The 20,648-nt window shown below is 41.3% G+C and overlaps 1 protein-coding gene across 2 annotated transcripts in view; it reads right to left on the reverse strand.

The window, feature by feature from the left end:
• LOC147024066 (phosphorylase b kinase regulatory subunit beta-like) overlaps positions 1–20,648 on the reverse strand; it is a 165,463-nt gene that overhangs the window by 12,146 nt on the left and 132,669 nt on the right. Inside the window, exons 19-23 of one of the 2 annotated variants that reach the window (XM_085890238.1) lie at positions 5,631–5,713; positions 5,322–5,412; positions 5,104–5,165; positions 1,026–1,128; positions 693–774 (exon numbers count right to left, since the gene is read on the reverse strand). In XM_085890238.1, coding sequence (XP_085746364.1) covers positions 693–774; positions 1,026–1,128; positions 5,104–5,165; positions 5,322–5,412; positions 5,631–5,713 — 421 coding nt within the window. Of the gene's footprint in view, positions 1–692; positions 775–965; positions 1,129–5,103; positions 5,166–5,321; positions 5,413–5,630; positions 5,714–20,648 lie in introns of both variants that reach the window. The other variant, XM_085890237.1, reaches the window with a different exon arrangement.

The raw sequence follows: 20,648 nt of genomic DNA on the forward strand, positions 1-20,648 counted from the left end.
GTGGCGTTTCGTGGGGAAACCGTACAAGAAAGGATGTTATGGTTGTGGATTCCAAACTCCATGTCATGATGCATGGAAACAACATATAACCACACACTTATACGTTAAACCACTTACATTTAGATGCACATGATGTCATCAGTAAAACACATCTAGTCTGGGTTCGATTCTGGACTCGACGATAAACTGCCTGAGAATCTAATGTCGTGAGAATAAACTATCGAGACGTGACAGCTCCACTTGAAGTGATATGTTGTACTGAGTACAGTGAATACTGATGGATGGAACCAACAGGATGTTGATTGAGGTTTGCTAACCGCCCTGGGAAGCAAAGGAGAAGCTATGGTTTTTGCGTAGCCCTTCATTGGAGCAAAATAGTGAGATGCGTTGTTTCTTTGTTTAACTGCACTCAGTTATAATAGTTATGGTTGTGTTTTGTGCAGCTGGTGAAAACTCGGTGCTATTGCCTAAAATATAACCTCAAACTATGTACATATCGAATCACGTGGTACTGATATCAAACCACGCGGTACACAGAGCGAATCACATGATACGGATGTCAAACTCCCTTTTCCTGAGTCGTAACACAATCACGTGTTGGCATGACAAGAGTTGTTACCGCATGTTGTGGGGTAATCCACGTATTAGATCATCGTGATTTTATTTATTCTCCACCACTAAAGGTCCTGTACCAACACTGGTGAGGAAGCCTTCTCCTTCTTTTGTCATCAGATGGCCCAGCAGATTCGCTTGATTTTCCAGGGAATGCATTTCCTGCAACAAAAAAAAGAAAAAGGGAAAAGTTGTTTGTTTTTGCAATGAAAACTCTTTTCAATCAATCCACAATAACCTGTGCATCAACAAAATGTCTGTGCTGAAAACTAATCACGTGACGTGTGTAATGTTACAAAAACAAAGGATTAAGCATTTCCACCAGGCTCTAAATACTGCCTGTTCACTGTCACCATTAGCTTGATAAGGATATCATGCGTTGAGAGCTCAGCCATGTCACTTGACGTCAAGACCTCCTCGGCCTCAGCTTGACTTGGTCCCGGAGTGCTCGACATCCTCTTGAGTTTCTTTCTGCTACTTTTCTCCAACTCCACAAAGCTGTGACAAGTGAATTCCCTGCAAGAAAGTAGGACGTTCATTCATCCTGGAGGAATAGTCCGCATCATGATTGTCCAGTTATTTAGTAACCCAGGGCCGGATTTAGACATGTGGTGGCCCCTGGGCAGCCTTCAGTAGTGGAGGCCCACCCTACCTTAGAATACTAAAAAGGTGACAAGACATCTTTTCAGTCATCCATAAAGTATATTTTCAAGAACAAAGAATCTGAACTTCTATATCAAATAGAGAATGAGATAAGATGAATATATCATATCTGTTATAGATGAATATCTTATATCTGTTCCACAAACTAGCAACTACCATTCAGGCACTCACAAATACATTTTTCCTTACAATTTTATTTTTCATGAAATATGTGGAGGCCCCCTGGTTGTGGAGGCCCCTGAGCAACTGCCCAGCTTGCCCATGCCTAAATCCAGCCTTGTAGTAACCACCCTTATTGCTTTGCTTTTCAATGTTCCCTTATTTTACTTGATCTTTTTGATGTAAATCACCTTGATATATCTTGTGAAAGGCACAACATAAGTAATTTCATGTTATTATTACGAGCAATGAGCCTGTCCTTTGAGACTGGAAGAAGAGGAAGGACTTGGAATATGTTTACGATAAACACTGCTGGAAGAGACACAAACACACGTCTTCCCTTTAAGGGATAATGTGGGGATTAAAAGGATTAGAGGTAAAAAAAAAAGGCTAAGAGAGGGGATATATACGGTTTAGGGATAAGTAGAACAAACACGAGCTGGTATTTTTTGGAATGCCTTTTGTACAGTGTCGTCATGTGCAATCCAGGGCAGGGAAACATCCATTAGGAAGTAAAGAAGTGAGAGTCTCCATGATGATGTACATTTAAGTGAACCAGCTGGAAAACGAAGGATCTTTGATAACACGTTGCCGTCTATGCGCTCCTTCGATATATATTTTACATTTCTTTGTTTATCATTCTACATTTGATCCGGAAAGTGTCCATTTGGGTATTTATTTGTGGGTTTGTGGGTTTTACAGCAGTCATCCAAATCCTGGTTCTTCTTCCTCCAGTCTGTAAGAACATGATAATAATAATACTAAACATTAGAATAATAATAATAATAAAAATGAAACAAGAAAAAGAGCAATCACAGATTGCACACCCTCACAGAGGTCCAATTGCACAGAGATTGCACAGAGGTCCAAATTTTTCCCGTTTTTCCAATATGGCTGCCACACCACGTGACTGATGACATCATATTTATCATTATAACATTCTACACGAGTAGTCGCACCAATGGTGAAAATTTTGTCTCAATCCCACAAGCAGTGGCAGAGAAAAACACGAAAGTTCTGTGCAGACAAACAAAGACAGACAGACAGACAGACAAACAAACAAACAAACAAACAGGCAAACAAGAAAAAGACGTCATGCAGGGCACGATACTTGCAAAATCCATCCCCCTCTTCAAATGTTGCCATGGTTACATCAAATTGTCCATTTCATTAAGATTAAAATTCACAACCTTAATCAAAGTTCAGGTCAATCGGGTGAAAATTGATTATTTTTCAGATTGAAATTGATGATTTCAGAAGTTTGACCTTGAATTGACCTTTGATCTTTTGACCTCAAAATAGTTAGCTTCCAAATTCAGCGATATATGATGGAATTGCTGCTTAATTTTCAGGTTAATCGGATGAAAACTGACGATTTTTCAGATGAAATTTGATGATTTTAGAAGTTTAACCTCAAGTTCACCTTTGACCTTTTGATCTCAAAAATAGTTGATTTCCCAGTTTAGTGATGGACGATGCAATTGCTGTTTGATTGCAGTCAATTTGATGAAAATTGACAATTTTTCAAATAAGATTTGATGATTTTAGAAGTTTGATCTTCAGTTGACCTTTGACCTTTTGTCCTCAAAAATCGTTGGTTTCCCAATTCAGTGATGGACTATGGAAATCATGTTCAAATTTCAAGTCAATCGAATGAAAAATGATGATTTTAGGAATTCGACTTCAAAATAACCTTTGACCTCAAAGACAATAGGCTTCTTCCTTCTGACAAACTCTACCATGTGGTGAAGTTTGGTGAAGCTCGGTTAAAAAATTTAGACCTGTCGGCGACAAACAGACAGACAAACAGACAGAACAACAAAATTCACTAACCAATAAACTTGAAAAATCTTCGATTTTGCAAGTAATTAAGAGGATTTCCCAGAGAGTCAGAGTGATCATTGTTGAAGATCACAGGAATTGGACTGGGCCCAGAACACTGCATTGGGGCACTCCAGCCTTGACAGGGAGAGGATATGAAAGGATTCTGTTGAGAGCCACATGCTGACTATGAGAGTCGAGGATGTCAATTAGCCATATATGTGGAATTGGCCTTGGGTGCCATTGGCAGACAGTTTGGAGAGCAAGGTGGGATACCAAAATGTATCGAAAGCACGAGATTTGTCCAAAGAGACGGCACTGATCTCACGTTTAGCATTTTAGAGCTTGAGACTTTTAAAAATGGTAAGTGCTGCTTCCTTCCTTTAGGTTCAGCATTTAAAAAGCCGAGAGCATGTTCAAACAACGCTGGGAAGGCAATGACAAATCACCCAGTACAACCCTCGACATGAAACTGCTTCGGTAGCACTGATGCTCTCTGTAACAGAGTCTGGAACATCAATTATATATGTACATAAATAAGTATATAACAGGAGCTGAGTCCATGCATGTTTTACCTTTTTTTTTACACCCAAGAATCAATATATCTCGAACTTGGATATGTCTGGTATGAAACCGCATCAGCTAGCTTGCTAGTCAGTGACTAACCACTTGACCACAGAGATCTTCACATGATAAACATTGTTTATTATTATTATTATGATTATTATTATTATTATTATTATTATTACCCTTGCCAGAGGAAAGGGTATTATTGCATTTGGGTCTGTTTAATATCTGCAAAATCGAAGATTTTTCAAGTCGATTGGTTTGTCGATTTTGCTTTGTCTGTAAATCTGTCTGTCTGTCTGTCTGTCTGTCGCCTTCAGGTCACAATTTTAAACCGATCTTCACGAAACTTTCCCACATGGTAGAGTTTGTCATCAGGAAGAAGTGGATTGTCTTTGAGGTCAAAAGGTCAACATAGGCCAAAGGTCAACAACTTTGGTGATGGATATAAAATCCTCAATTTTCATCCGATTGACTTAAAATATGAAGAGGATTTATATTTCAGGTTACTGAATTCAAACACCAATCATTTTTGAGGTCAACATAGAGTCATAGACCAAAAGGTCAACATAGGTCGAATTTCTGAAATTGTCAATTTTCATCCAGTTGACTTGCAATTTGAAGAGGATTTACATTTCAGGTCACTGAATTTGAATCGCCAATTATTTTTGAGGTCAACATAGGCCAAAGGTCAACAACTGAGGTGAGATTTCTAAAATCCTCATTTTTCATCCGATTGACTTGAAATTTGAAGAGGATTTATATTTCAAGTCACTGAATTCAACAAGCCAATTATTTTTGAGGTCAACATGGACTAAACGGTCAACATAGTCCCAAGGTCAACAACTAAGGAGGTATTTCTAAAATCCTCAATTTTCATCCAATTGACTTGAAATTTGAACAGGATATATATTTCAGGTCACTGAATTCAACCACCAACGATTTTTAGGTCCACATAGGCCAAAAGGTCAACATTGTCCGAATTTCTAAATTTGTAAATTTTCATCCGATTCACTTGAAATTTGAAGAGGATATCCAACTGTTGAAATGGTGTACCTGCTTGAATGCCATCCTCCTCCTCCTCGGATGTGGCGTTCAGCAGCATAAGGCTGTGTAAATGAATTCATATACACAGCCTTATGCTGCATACGGAGGAGGAGGAGGAGGAGGAGGAGGAGGAGGAGGAGGAGGAGGAGGAGGAGGAGAAATATGGCATTCAAGCAGGTACACCATTTCAACACTCGGATATCATGGCACCTTTAACTAAAACAGTTCACTTACTCGCTGTGTTCGCTCAGTCGCAGAAAGTCCAGGTGCTGTAACATGGCCCCTGACATCAGAGCCTGAACGGGTGGAACAGAAGGTAACTCTCACTAACTGTGCCAATAAATAGTCAGTAAATAAATAACTCGTTTCTCACTCATCTTTTCACTTCATCACTTCTCATCATGTGTAACATTTACCTCCAGTTACTTCACCAACCCAATCAGAATACTTACTTGAATTCTGTCAACACGAACTTTGACCTTTCCCACAATGCCTTTTTTGAAGTCTGTCAGCATATCCATCATCGGTGCAAAACGTTCACCCCTGTTAAATAGTGAATGATCAGAAAGCTCAGTGTACTCCACGTCAATAATCTGCTGGAGTTTGGCTCATTTCAAGGACATCATGATTATTGCAGCCAGGAAGAGCTCCTTGAGGGTGATCCCACACTCACTTGGTTACATTCCACACAATGCATGAACCGGACAGAATAGCAATTCAGAGCATTCCCCACTCCAATTCTACCTTCCCCTGCTGCTCACCGAAGGTTGTCTTCTCGGATGAGAATGAGGAAAAGTGGTCGTCCTTGTAATCTCCAATTCTCAGCAACATATTGGAGGCAGTTCTGAATGCAGGGAACAGGTTAAGGTGAAGCTTTTTATTCCTCATCACCTGCCCTTCATTGGCCACCTGAGAAATCTGAATATTGATGGATGGGATTTGAAACAGAACCAGTGTAGTAATGATTGTGTCTTGAGCTTCGCAGGCCTTGAAGGTTTACTCGTGATTTGGAGTGCGTTCTCTCAATCCTGTCATTTCATTTATTCTAATGTTTAATAAAATATATATATATATATATATATATATATATATATATATATATATATATATATATATATATATATATATATATATATATATATATATATGTCAAGAATATCATATCAATATCCAGAGCTAAATGGTACAATCATTATTTAATAATGGTTTTCAAAATCTATGCCATAAGATGTTTGTGTGTGTCTGTGTGCCACCACTTTTCTTCGAGAAGACCAAATGGATCTTTGTCAAACTTTCAGAGGTCTGTTTAGTGAGTGCCGGGGAGTGTTTTAAGTCAAAAAAACAAATTGTTGAAATTGGTTGGATTTCTTTGGGATTAATTTTATTTTTTAATCACTCTATAGTGCCTAAGCCTTTGCAAACATCACATTAAATTATTCCTCATTCCTTGGTGGATACAGGGAAGTGTTTAGTCCCCACAGAAAAACAGAAAAACTAGAAGGGCACTCTTCAACGTCGCGATGTGGGCAGGGGGTATATCTGGTGACATTTTTACATCATTATACATACTTTTACTAAGTTTGATTTAAATCCCTGAAACCCAGATTAAAAATATTAAATAACAAGCAAAAGTACCCGTCGCGAGTGACGGGAAATGTGATTTGATTGGGCATCTCAAGTCCCATCACGACTAGCATCCTTCTTTTCCATTTCCCACTGACTTTCAAGGCTTGTTCTGGACCTGCTCATTTGATCGAAAGGCTTGTTCTGACCGTCTCTTTTGGATTGGCCTGATGGGATCATCCTCGGACATTATCTTGAGCCTGTTCGTGATCTCGAAGGAAGCATCTGAAGGAGCCATTTGTCTAGGTACAATGTTTTGGGCCTGTTATTGAATGTCGACCTGTCTGCATTCGTTCTTTAGCAGCAGAATTTTCTCGGGATCTGTAGTCGTTATCTTCTCGGCGTGTCCTTTTTCTATCTCTTTCACATTCTTATTCAGCTGCCGTCTCTACTGCATTTACTCTTCTGGCTTGCATATGTTGCCCAGTTTGCTCTCATTTCATCATTAGTTTTCATCCCTTTCGGTGGCATGATTGGATAGAAAAGAGGAAGAGGAACGAGGAGGAAAAATAAGGATGAGTGGTTAAAGTATTAGAAAGTAATGAAGCTGTTGGCACGGCAAAATTTTCCATGCTAATAGTTTCTTCACGTGTGTTCTAACGGAATATGTAACCATGCAAATGTTTTTTTTTTCAATCAAGTAAATCGATGATTAATTAACTTTCCAACGGTCCAACGGATGATTGTTTTTAGATCCTCTTGGAGGATCTCTAAGTCTTACTCACGTTGTTCTTCTTGTGGACTTTTTTGTTTCACAGCCTACAGTTTTCATCGAAACTTCCTGAAACTTGGCATATATATGTAAAAATACCCTGCGCAGACAGTAACCATCTCCGATTTTGAAAATTACTCCTAGAAAAAAGTTATGGCGTCGAAATATCTCCGCTAATGGAAATCGCCTAAAAAATTATCTCCGAAACTAGGCAAGCTTTTTGAATTCTGTTTGTGGGAATCGAACAGGGCATTAGCAAGGATGAATTACCGTACATATGATACATCACTATGACGTCATATCAATTTTTATGACGTCATTCCTATTTTTTGACATTTTTTGTTTCACAACCCAGAGTTTTCATCGGATATTTGTGAAACCTGCTATGTAAATGCAGAAAGCCCACGCGCAGGCAGTAACCATTTCCGATTTTGGAAATTCTTCCGAGAAAAAAAGTTGACGTCATAATATCGCCGCTAATGGCAATCGCCGATACCATTATCTCCGAAACTAGGCAAGCTGTTTGAATTTTGTTTGCGGGAATCAAGCCGGGCATTAGCACAGATAAATAATTTATCGTTAACCTGATACATCACAATGACGTCGTATTCGTTTTTATGACGTCATCATTCAGAGAACGAGGATCTTAGCTCATTTGAGCTTGTTCTTTCGAGTGAATGTAGAGGGCAGGGTTTGGAGTTCAATACTGCAAAGACATTTTTTGGGATCTTCATACATTGCCAGTGAAAGAAGACGATTATGTAGTGTGCGGACGTACATAGAAGCACTCCGCTGGGACCCAAATCATTAAGTCACGACATGGATGGTGATCTTACGCACTTTTGGCACTACTTTGTAAACAATTACCATCTTCTCTTCTTCGTTTCGAGCTTGACCTTGGTTTCATTCTCTTTCTTCTCACCACGCTTAGGGGCCAAGGGTCTATGCCTTTTACCACCCCGGAGCTGTGGCGGAGCCCCCGGGCTATATGTCGGGGCAGGTGTTGAGCAGCCATTGGGTTGTATTGTCATCCAAAACACGCAGACCGTGTGCCCCGCTTGGGGTACGGTATATGGAACAGCCAAGGATGACATGGTCTGCTGTTTGTTCCTCCATGCCACACTCACAAGCCACAGAAGGTGCCAAACCCCATCTGTGCTTATTTTAGCAGAATCGTCCAACGCCGGTACGTAGACGGTTTAGTCGTACCCAAGCCAGTCTTGGCAAGGGCATTCCGGTGGTATGGGAACCGACGTCGGGAATGAAAGCACGGAGTCTGGAAGAGTTCGTCCGCCATTCCGCGTTCCAGTTGTGATCCGCCCAGTGGGCCGCACTGATGTTAAGGTCGTTGGCGTTTTTCAGCAATGACTGTGTGGCAGGCATAAATGGGTGTCTCGAATTCAGTTGCCGGGGCTGCTCATTTGATGAAATAGAGAGCTTGAGATTGAGCAAATGATTTGGCTTCAGTGCCCGGCGAGTGAGAGAAAGAGTGGCTTCTTCGTGGCGAAGCTCAGTGGGTTGGATGCCTGCGAGGATGGAAAGGTTGTCCGTTGGTGTGGGACACAGGCATCCGGTCACAGTACGCAAGGCGCCGTTGATGGCCGTGTCAATCTGGTGGGAATGAGCACTGCGGCACCAGATGGGTGCACAGTACTCGGCGGTGGAGTGGACCAGGGCTAAGACTGCTGTACATAATGTGACAGCGCCCGCACCCCAGCCGGAATGCACCAGTCATCTTAGCAACGCAGTGCGGGATGTTAGCTTCTTGCGTAGTGAGTCCAGGTGTCGGCGGTACGTGAGCGACCTGTCCAATGTTACCCCAAGATATTTTGGCTCAGGGCAGAGGAACAGTGGTTTTCCATCGATGTTGAGGTTTAGCTCACGTTTTGCTTCCCTGTTGTTCAAATGGAAAGCTGCCGACACTGTTTTTGTTTCGCTGAGCTTCAATCTCCATTTCTGGAGGTATGCCGATAAAGTAGACATGTCCTGGCTCAGAGTCCCCTCTCGTGTTTCCCACTTCCTTGCCGGGTATACGATCGCCAGGTCGTCCGCATAAGCGTACTTTGTGGAGACCGTGTTCGGCAGGTCGAGGGTGTATATATTGAAGAGGAGGGGGGCCAGGACCGATCCCTGTGGGACGCCGTTCTTAAGGCGTCGTAACCTGCTTCGCTGTCCGCTACCGGTGGTGAGGGCGAAGCTTCGGTTGTAGACAAGCTCCATGATCATACGGACCATGTGCCTGTCCAGAGCAGGCGGAGCAGCTTGCAGGTGAGGCAAGCAGCATGCCATACGGTATCATTGGCAGCTGTGAGATCAAGGAACACAGCGCCGGCTTTCTTTTTAGCCTCAAAGCAGTCCTCGATGTCTTGGGTCATAAGAGTGACCTGATCTACAGTAGATTTCCCGCATCGAAAACCAGCTTGCTCCCAAGGGATAAGTGAATCAATAATTGGTTTGATGCGGGCGAAGATAAGACGCTCGAGGATTTTGAAGGGGACACAAAGGAGAGATATCGGGCAATAACTCTTCGGGTCCCCTGGTGGCTTATGAGGCTTGGGGATCGCGACTACTTGGGCTCTTCTCCAGATTTTGGGGATTTTTAGGTGGCGCAAGCAGGAAGAGAGGAAGAGAAGAGAGGAAGAGAAACGATGACGTTGATCTTTCTTGATGATCTCGATGACGCGGTGCCGCCGTGCCCTAAAAAGGGCGGTTCCCTCGCCACCTGCTGCTGAAAAGCCCGGGTGGAGGCTTGGATATGACAGGCTTGGTTTCGCATACCGTAGTATTTGTTACTTACAGGGGGACCATGTGAAGGCGCCTATCTTCCCTCCCAATAACTATCAATAAAGAGATGCAAAATACAAGAACACTGGATTTTATAGCAAACGTAGTGAGCTTCATACTTAATGCGTGCACATGAGAGAATAGGAAACAACAACAACACAATTCCCTGGCAATTTGGAATCCGTGTCGTCGGCTATGACCCTTTTGCTTCCGGTTTTTGTCATGGGGAATGATGCGTCCCGGGAGATAAAGGCATCGTCGGAGACATGAAAGACCCAAATATCAGACATGGTGTATATTTCCTCCACTGATTTTAATAAAGATATCTCCCGCATCATCAAAAAATATATTTTTATTTGCTACTTACAGGGGGGACCATGTGAAGGTGCCTATCTTCCCTCCCAATTACCAGCAATAATATAGGTAAAGTCAGAAGCGAATGTAAGAAGAATTCTACGTTCGCTTCTCGGCTTTGCCTATTCCATATTAATTTTTATACATCATCAAGGCTCATGGAAGAGCAAGAACACAGAACAGACAACGATGTTCATGGCAGCAACGGAAGGTTATGGATTACGGTTGTCCAATTAATTAATGGGAATGGGAAACGGGTATGGGTCAAAACTTTTGGCAGGATATCTTTGGTGTCCTTCAACAAAATGTGAAATGCACAAACATACAGTGTATAAGCAGTAAGTACAACCTCGATTGTTCACGAAAAAAAAAAATTAATAATGCGGGCGGTACATGAGCACAAAACGCTGGCTTGATTTCTCGATGCCTCGGAAAAAAAAAACTAACTCGGGTTATGTAATGAAGCCAAAACATTTCTATTGCTTCTGTGCATGGAAATACTTGGTGTTTATATAACCTGGATCGATTCCAGTTGCACTGGACCAGAAAGGAATGATCATATAGGCCGGAAAGCTTGAAGCCTGGGGCCTATAATGTGCCCCAGAACGCCTGACACCAATTGGCTGCAACCTTCCAACATTTGATGCTTTTAATTGTCGCTTTTGGTGTTTTTCACACTGAAGAGAAAAGTTACGGGGAACCCATGGTGATTGTGAATGTAACACTTCCATTTGACAGCAATTTTACCTCATGTCCCGCTGAGCGTATTATTTAATTAAATCAATGGCGTTTCAACAAATCGGTTTTTCCAAATTCTTCTCAGATTTAACAACTCTAGATTTCGACATAATTATTTATGCCATGAGTTCCGACCGTAAAAAATATTCAATAACATTTCGAATATCGGCTTTTAATGATCATATACGACAACCTTGTGAGGAGCCAATCACATTGCTCCGCGCGTCCTCACACAGCCAATCAGCGGAACAGCAAACAGCCATCCTTGACCTATATTAAATAATTCTGGCTGCCAGTCCATGCGTCTGATCAGGTTGAAATTTAAAACCTATATTCAACAAGAACACCAGATCATAATTGTGACATTTTGTGTCGATTGATGAAGCGGTTCAAGTGAAATAATATTTTAAAGATTTTCGTTAAATCCAATATAGCTGCCAAACCATGTGACGTATTAATTATTCGTGCACACCATCCCCAAGGTTTGGGGAACATGTGGGTGAACTGTGAAGCTTCCCTTCGATTTGTTAAGCCATTCTGGAGAAGAAGATTTTTAAAGGTTTATTCTTCAAAAAATCATAGCTGCCAAACCATGTGACCTATGACGTCATAGGTGGATAACTTTTTGTTCCTCATGGATAGGTGATCATACTTGTAAAGTTTCACCTTGATCTGTTCAGCTATTTCGGTGAAGATTTTTGAAGGTCTTTATGTTAAAAAAAAATATGGCTGCCAAATCACGTGACCAATGACATCATCAATTTTTTTTCCCCAATACAATTTGGCACAAGATGACGCTCAAAAATTTTCATACTCATCAGATAAAGCGTTCGACGTATGCAATTATGACACCATAACTAAGCCACCTATGACAACAACAACAACAACAACAACAACAACAACAACAAAATCACATTCGTTTCCTATGGGCAGTGCTTGTCATGTGCAAAGTTGAAATTTTTTCCACGGTTTGGTATCAGAGATACAGAGGTTCCAAGTTTTTCCTATTTTTCACATGACCTATGACATCATATTTATCATTTCAACATTAATGGGGAAATATTCCTTTTTAAACAAGTTGCCTTTTTCTTTTAAATGCACTCACCGTATATTTTTACCGATGTACTCATTGCTTGCTTAATATAACCAATTCCTTATGTTCAGTTATTCATTTCTTTGTATTGAAAAGTATATAATCACATTGTCCAAAACCACCAAGTATATTTACCGGGACCTGTAACCTAATGTTTTATCTCCCATTCTCTTTGTCCCTCTCCTCCACTCCCTCCCTGTCTACTTGTAGTATCTTATTTTACAACCTTTTGACCAGTAAAGTGCCTTTCCCATGTGAAACCAGTCTCACCAAGGCCAGCTGTAGGTCATCATGACCAAACTCCCCTCTCTCTCTCGCTTTGTTCTCCCAGGCCCCTCCACTCCTACCAAGGTATATATATATATATATATATATATATATATATATATATATATATATATATATATATATATATATATATATATATATATATATATATATATATATATATATATATATATCGGAAAATGTCAGCTTAGTTTAGTGGAAATCATTGTAGATGTTACCACATCTCAGTGTTTTGGACTCCGTGGTACTGCGTAATAAATGTTCTGTGATCAAATGTACTTTCCTTGTGTACAGTGGATTATTAGTGTATTGCAAAATTGAGTAATAGTATTTACACTGAGCGTTTATAAATTCCACAACAAACATTCTACACGAGTAGTCGCACCTGCGGTGAAAATTTCGTGTCAATCGGATAAGCGGTTGCAGAGAAAACAGAGAACATTGGCATGGACATACGTACGGACGGATGGACAACCCGAATTCATAATGCCTCCAGCGACTTCGTCAGCAGAGGTATACAAACAAAATTTGATTTCTTCAAAATGTCAACAGGATGAGAAAACAACTGGGCAACGCTGGGTACCCCTGCTAGTCCATTATAAATCATTTTGTAAACACCCCATTGGAATTTTGGAGTAATGCTATTGTTGAACTGAATAACCTGTATTTTAACTCAAAACTAAACCACTCAAAAGTCCTACAATCTCAAATCAGCTGACGTCATGCACATGTCCGGCTTGCTTTGAGGAAAAGGAACAAACCACATTGTAACTAATCATTGGTTATTCAAAACTCCATTGATAACTAATCATTGTTCTATTAAAAACCACATTTTGACGAATCATTATGACAGACTGCAAACTCCCAGCCAGAGACCGACACAAAGGCAGAGGATTTTTGATGGTCATCTCGCTCATGGACTGAGGAAGGAGAACGTTTCAGTAGCAGCATTCGTGACTCAGCAGCCTTGGAAAGTGTGTTGTTAAGGTTGTGCCTTGGAAAATAGGGTGGAGGAAAGTCCAACACAAATGGAATTCTCCTTCTGATGAAATGTGCTGAGCATAACATAATCATTACAAACCCCATGTTCGGAGGAAAAAACAAGTTCAAGACATCCTGACAACATCCATGCTTAAGCATTAGCATCTGGTGGATTATGTCATCGTTTCTGCGTGGGTCTACAAAGACGTCCGTGTCACGAAACCTATGACTGGTGCAGACAACTGCTGGACCAATCATCATCTTATCTGCTCTATTACGTATTTTAAAATTGCTCAAAAACGGCGGATGCAAAGTTGGCAGGTTAGGCGTAAAGTCAATTTGGCGCGTCTATAATATCCTGCCGAATAGATCTTTTTCTCACCATTGCCTTAATGGTGAGAATCTGACATACGATTCATCACTGCAAGGAGTGGAGGAGCACTGGAAAGCACTGAAATCAAACATTCTCACTGCCTGTGAGGGAACTCTTGGAAACACCAGGACTGCATGGTTTGATGAGAATGACAATGAAATCCAATGTCTCAACAATTGCAAATGGAAGGCTTTTCAAGATAGGCAGAATGAGATCACCTCCATTACCAAAAAGTGTGCCCATCTCGAAGCCAAAGCAGAGGTGCAGAAAAAGACCAGAGGCATGAAAAAATGATGGTAGATCAACAAATCAAAAGAGATCCAACATCTTGCAGACACAAATGACACAGTTTCTTCAAAGCAGCCAAAGCTGTGTATGGTCCAAGCACACAAGGGCCAACCCCCTATAGATCCCAAGATGGTAATGGTAATAACCTTCTCAAAGATAGTGAATCCATCAATGCATGATGGAAAGAGCATCTTCAGATCCTATTGAACCGTGACACCAATGCTGATGACAGTGTCTTCAACTTTATCCCCCAATAACCAATCTATAATGACACCCCTGCAGAGATCCACAATTCTATCAATAGATTGAAAGATGACAAGGCAGCATGAGCTGATGGAATTCCTGCAGAAGTCTTGAAGGAGTGGGGCAGGGAGATCATAACCCAACTGCAAGTTGATCTTCCTCAGATTCTAGAACACCTCTTCCTCAGATTCTAGAACACCGAGAAAATCCGAGCAGACCTTGGGGATGCCATGAACGTCACGATATTCAAGAAAGGAGACAAAACAGTCTGTTGGAACTATCATGACATTGCCCAGCTCTCCATCACAGAAAAGATCACTGCCCAGATCCTAGCCAATCACTTATCACTGCTTGTGGAGATCATCCTTCCAGAGATCCACTGTGGCTTCAGACCAAACCAAAGGACAACTGACATGATCTTCTCTGTACTTTAACTGCATAATTGGATCGAGAGCACATCGCCCACTTTTCATGGCATCCATCAACCTAACCAAAGCATTTGACTCAGTTAATCCTGAGGTCCTGCGGAAAATCCTGCCAAAAATTGGATTCCCACAAAAGTTAATCCACATCTTGTGATTGCTTCATGATAACATGTCTGCAACCATCCTAAGAAATGGAAGTATAACAGAATGCTTTGAAATCAAGACAAATGTAAAGCAAGGTTGTGTCATTGTACCCATCTTTTTTGCCATCTTCATATAGTGGTCATCCTCCACCTTAAGAAGGACAAACCTCCACTCGGAATCAAAATTGTCCATATGATAGCTCTTCAACCTCAGCCGACTTCACTTGAAGACAGCGACCACTACCACTTCAGTTGGCAAGCTCCAATATACCGATGATGCTGCTATTTGTGCACTCTCCAAAAGTGACCTTCAGGCCATAATTAAAGTCTTCGCCAAAGCTTATGGTAAATTGGGCCTCCCCCTCAACATCAGCAAAACAAAGGTCCTTCATCAACTAGTTCCGAACGAACAAGTCAAATTTCCGAGTATCCAAGTCAATGGAGAAATTCTTCAGAACGTGGACTATTTTCTGTATCTGGGCATCCACCCCATCACCAATGCTGACATTGATGAGGAAATCGAACCCCAGCTAAAATGTGGAAGCACTGCCTTTGGATGCCTCAGAAAGGAAGTCCTCGATGACCATGACATCCAGCTCCAGACAAAGCTCTTTGTGTACAAAGCCGTTATCATTCCAACCTTGTTATATGGATTGGAGGCTTTGACCACATAGAACAAACACATCAAGGCACTGGAGAAGTCCCATCAATGCTGCTTACGCAGGATTCTCCACATCAAATGGGAAGACAGGCGCAGTAACAACAGTGTTCTGACAGAAGTTAACACCATCAGTATTGCAGCCATCCTTATTCCTCTCAACTTCACTGGGCTGGCCATATTGTCTGCTGCCCGACTCTCACTTTCCAAAGCAAATCTTCTTTACAGAGCTTGGAGGTCGGAGGACGAGAGGAGGGCAGAAAGAGCCCTTCAAACAGGTCCTGAAGTCAAACCTGAAGAGGTGCAATATCTCGACCAATACGTGGGAAACGAAGACCCTATGCCTTGACCACTCACAATGGAGGAGGATACAACAACTGGGATGTCAACAATTTGAGGCCACTCGTTGTGCAGTGACTGAGGAGGAATAGGAAAGGCAAAAGAAATGCGCAGCCTTTGCACTCTCCAACCCAGGACAAACTCATCCCCCAGGGAATGTCTTCTCTCATTGTGACAGGATATGAGGATCTCAGATTGGTCGATTCAGTCTCTTAAATCTATATATTACAAAAACTCTCATCTTGTATGTATGTATGTATGTTCCCGAAATACAGCCAAAATGGTATACAATAGCGCAGAAATTTTAGGGCCACCTAACTTACCATTCCCCTGCAGTGTGCAGTACCAAGTTTCGGTCAAATCAGGCAACGAAAAAAAATATTAAAAAATCAATTCCCGATTCAGTCAAGTACTCTTCGGGAGAATTTGATCAATGGAAACAACCTCATTGGTATAGTTCGCTGGAGCTAACTTTTTTTTTTCTTGAAATGATCTTTTTCATCAACCGCTCTCATCACAGGTCGTCTCGTACCCAATAGAATCAACATTTTGGAATTTATCTGGACATATCATACTCACCTGCATGTGATAGCCAATGATGATCATGATGATCATGATGATGGATGAATGAATGAATGAATGATCATTGGTAAATTCAAAAGCAAATGATGACTAATCATGGTATCATCAAAACCACATTATGACAAATCATTGGAAGAGTCAAAACGACATTATGACTTGTCATTAGGTATATCTGAAGAGTAGGTAAACATGTAAGGATGTAACTGAAGAATAAGTGTTCTGGCAGGTTGGTATCACTGCCAAACCTTTTATCATTCCAAAGTATCAATGTAATACACTTGGTTGTTGAGACTTAAATATTTAGAGATAAAAGTTTTCTATGGCAGGAGAGTACAGTGCATGACATGATTACCATCACACCAAGACAAATACTCATTACTCTCAGGGACTTGCTCTGCCATTGTGAATTGAATGACCCCTATTACACAGGCCAGAGGAGCACAAAACGCATCACAAAGTGCACTGCGTCTCATGGGCTCTTGGGGGCAACAACGAACCGGCATCACGAGCAGAAACTTTTACAATGGTTTGTGTGCAATAAGTCATACAAATCATTGATTTTAATTAAATATTTAATTATTACAATAATCCATTTCATGTTATCCAAATGATTAATACATTCATTAATTTCATTTGAACCAAGTGATTAATACATTCATTCATTTCATTTTAACGAAGTGATTAATACATTCATTAATTTAATTTTAACCAAGTGATTAATACATTCATTCATTTCATTTTAACCAAATTCATGAAGCTCGGCTTCAAGCTGAGCAAAATGTGAGCCAGGGGAGCCAGCCAAGATGGGAAAGCAGCACTCCATTAAGATGTGGACGAAAGCCTTGGCGGTGGATACTAGCTCAGGTCTGCCAAGCAAGGACTATGCATGATGGAGGATGTCAAGTCTTGTTTTGGAGGCCAACTTTGAAATGTGGCTCGACCAAGAGAGATCATGGCTGAGAGTGAGACCCAAGAGTTTGAGTGACAGAACCTCTTCAAGAGGGTTGTTGAGAAAGTAGATGGGTTTGTGGTGCAATCCTTGGGGGTGTTTGGGTGGGGGGAGGAGAGGGGGAGTGGGGGAGAGAGATAGGTGTTTGACCAGGATGTGATTTTTGTCAAGATCTGAAGAGAGGAAAGAGGCTGCTGTCTGTCAGAAGGATGAGGAATGAGGGATGTCAACTGCAGATAGTGAAGTCATCAGCAAAGAGATAATGAGGATTTTCCAGAGAGTCAGTGAGATTGTTGATGAAGATTTGGAATAAGATGGGGCTGAGAACACTGTAATAGGGGTAGTCCAGCCTTGACAAGGATAGGAGAAGAAAGGGTTCTGTTGAGAGCCCCATGTTGGCTACGATAGTGGAGGAAGTCTTTGTTTGCGATATGTCCACCCCCCCTTATTTCTGTAGGGCGCTCAAGGTCCACCAGCAACCCCCTTCTGGTAAAACTACCAAAATCAAGCATCACTGCTCACCTTCACTCTTTCATTCCTCTGTTTTCCCCGCCTTGGAACAAACTCTCACACTCTCTTAAATCCCACTCCTTCCCTCCAGGTCTTCAAAACAGCTGTTCACCACCTTCTCTTATCTTTCCCTATCCAAAACCATGATCTTTTCTACCCCCGCTAATCCACCCCAAATCCACCTCTTTCAAATTCCCTGCTTTCCTTCCTGAAAGTCCCTGTCGTGCAAGGACCTGAAAGTTCCTGTAGCGTCCATCTTGTTTACCCTGTGTATCTGGCCACAATCCTCTCCCTTCCACAGACCTCCTCTTGCATCTGTTCCCGACTGTTTTTTTTTTTTCCTTCCCTCTCCCACCCATCTTCTCTCCTGCCCCCCTTTTTGTGTGTTTCTGTGTGTTAGCTCTCATACGAGCATCAACAGTGTATACAAAAAACAACAAAAAAGATTAATACATTCATTCATTTCATTTTATCCAAATTATTAATATATTCATTCACTTCATTTTAACCAAATGATTAATAAATTCATTCATTTCATTTTAGCCAAATTATTAATACATTCATTCATTTAATTTTAACCAAATTATTAATACTTTCATTCATTTTATTAAACAAATATTATTAATACATTCACTCATTTAATTTTAACCAAGTGATTAATACATTCATTCATTTCATTTTAGCCAAATTATGAATACATTTAATCATTTAATTTGAGCCAAATTATTAATACATTCATTCATTTCATTTTAAACAAATTATTAATCCATAAATTCATTTCATTTTATCCAAATTATTAATAGTGTTACGGTTCTCGGAACCGGAAGCATACAAATATACAGTTGTCCTGAAGTTAGTTATGCCATTAGTATATGTACAGATAGATCCCTCCCTTGTGTGTCGTGGGGAAGCAAAGGGGTGCATTGCGATGTTTTTTTAGTGAGATTAACAAATCATTTTCTCCCCTTTTATTTTATTTCCCCTGTTGTTGGAGCCACAGTACCTTCGTCTCGCTTGCGACTCTCGTTTGGGCTGGACCAGCGCTTCACTGCCTACTCGCCTAACTAGAAACTCGTTTTTTAGAGGCGACATCTTGCAGTAGTTCCTTCTTGGTGGGTCCAGACATGCGTGGAGTGGATGGGCTTGCCAGCCTGGCCGAAACCCCACCCAGAAAGGGCGGACCCCATGAAGGCCCTGTCCAATCGGGACGGACGATGATGTCAGCTTTGCCAAGGGCCCTCCCTGCTCAGGGGGATCTATAAAGTACGAAGCGATCCTCAGAGTAGGGTTGGGTGGTTGGGTTGGTGGAATGGTCTTGAGTAAGAAAGAAGGAAGGTCATTGGTTCTTTGGTGGTTGGAGAGTTTGGTAGGTCCATTGGGGTTGGTGCGGTGTCTACCCATGCCTCGCCTCGGCGGCCTGCACTCTCCACTCAAGCTCCTTCACGGACACGAACTCCACACGTACGGTGGTGGCTGAACAACTCAAGCTTTGTCAGGTGCCGCACCACGGAGCATCCATTCCCCCGAAACTCTCTGGTACCGAGAACTGCGACCTCAGCTCCCTCCCTTCCTGGCTGCAAAAGGTCCCCTTTTCTTTTAATTGGGTTTATTTTGTCTGATTGTATGTCTGAGTGTGTGGCGCCTGTCTTATAAATAAACGGAATAAGTTCTTTGATTATTGGAATTCATGCTTTTATTATTCTCATGTTAAGTCTGCTCTGTGTCCGCTTTCGTAAGTTGCTGTAAAAATTGTCGCATGACATCTCTCTCTTCTTTCCCCTGCATAACACACCAATAAACCTTGCTCCTTTGCCACATGTTTTTCCTTGCCTAGTGTTAATAAATCATTGTAGAAATGTTCCCAGCTCGTTTTTGTCTTTTTCTCTATTGGTCCAGCATGGTTCGGATATAAGTTTAGCCGGGTCTTTATCCCCGATAATCTGTTCATTCTAGCCGGTACGTCCTTGGCAGTTCCGCTCGGCTGCATCCGAGCCGGAGTTGGTAGTTGGTACTCTACCGTAGTTGGTAGAGTGATCTGGTTCGTGCAAGGCGTACCGAGGGCGTGGTTCCCCGATAGTCGAAACCGCGTGGTTAATTAAGTAAACTGATAACACCTGGCAGGAAGACCCGACGGTACACGGTTGAGGTATTGGCGACCACGGTCGGTTCAGCGACCCGCCGCGTCACGGAATTATCCATGAGCGACGGCCTACAATTCCGGGAGTCTGGTGGGAGATGACATAACTTCCCCCACCTAGTGGTTGTTCTCGCCACCGGACCCCGGTCCACAACAATATATTCATTCACAGCAAGTCATTAATACATTCATTCATTTCATTTCAGCCAAATTATTCATACATTCATAATTTCATTTTAACCAAGTGATTAATAGATTCACTCATTTAATTTTAACAAAGTGATTAATACATTCATTCATTTCATTTTAGCCAAATTATAAATACATTCATTCATTTCATACAAATGATTAATACATAAATTCATTTCATCTTAGCCAAATTATTAATACATTCATTCATTTCATTTTAACCAAATTATAAACACATTCTTTCATTTCATTTTAGCCAAATTATTCATACATTCATAATTTCGTTTTAACCAAGTGATTAATAGATTCACTCATTTAATTTTAACCAAGTGATTAATACATTCATTCATTCCTTGCCTCACACTCTCAC

Source organism: Eptatretus burgeri, chromosome 7 (genome assembly GCF_056783735.1).
Source record: "Eptatretus burgeri isolate ZD-2024b chromosome 7, Ebu_testis_v1, whole genome shotgun sequence".
Taxonomy (NCBI): domain Eukaryota; kingdom Metazoa; phylum Chordata; class Myxini; order Myxiniformes; family Myxinidae; genus Eptatretus; species Eptatretus burgeri.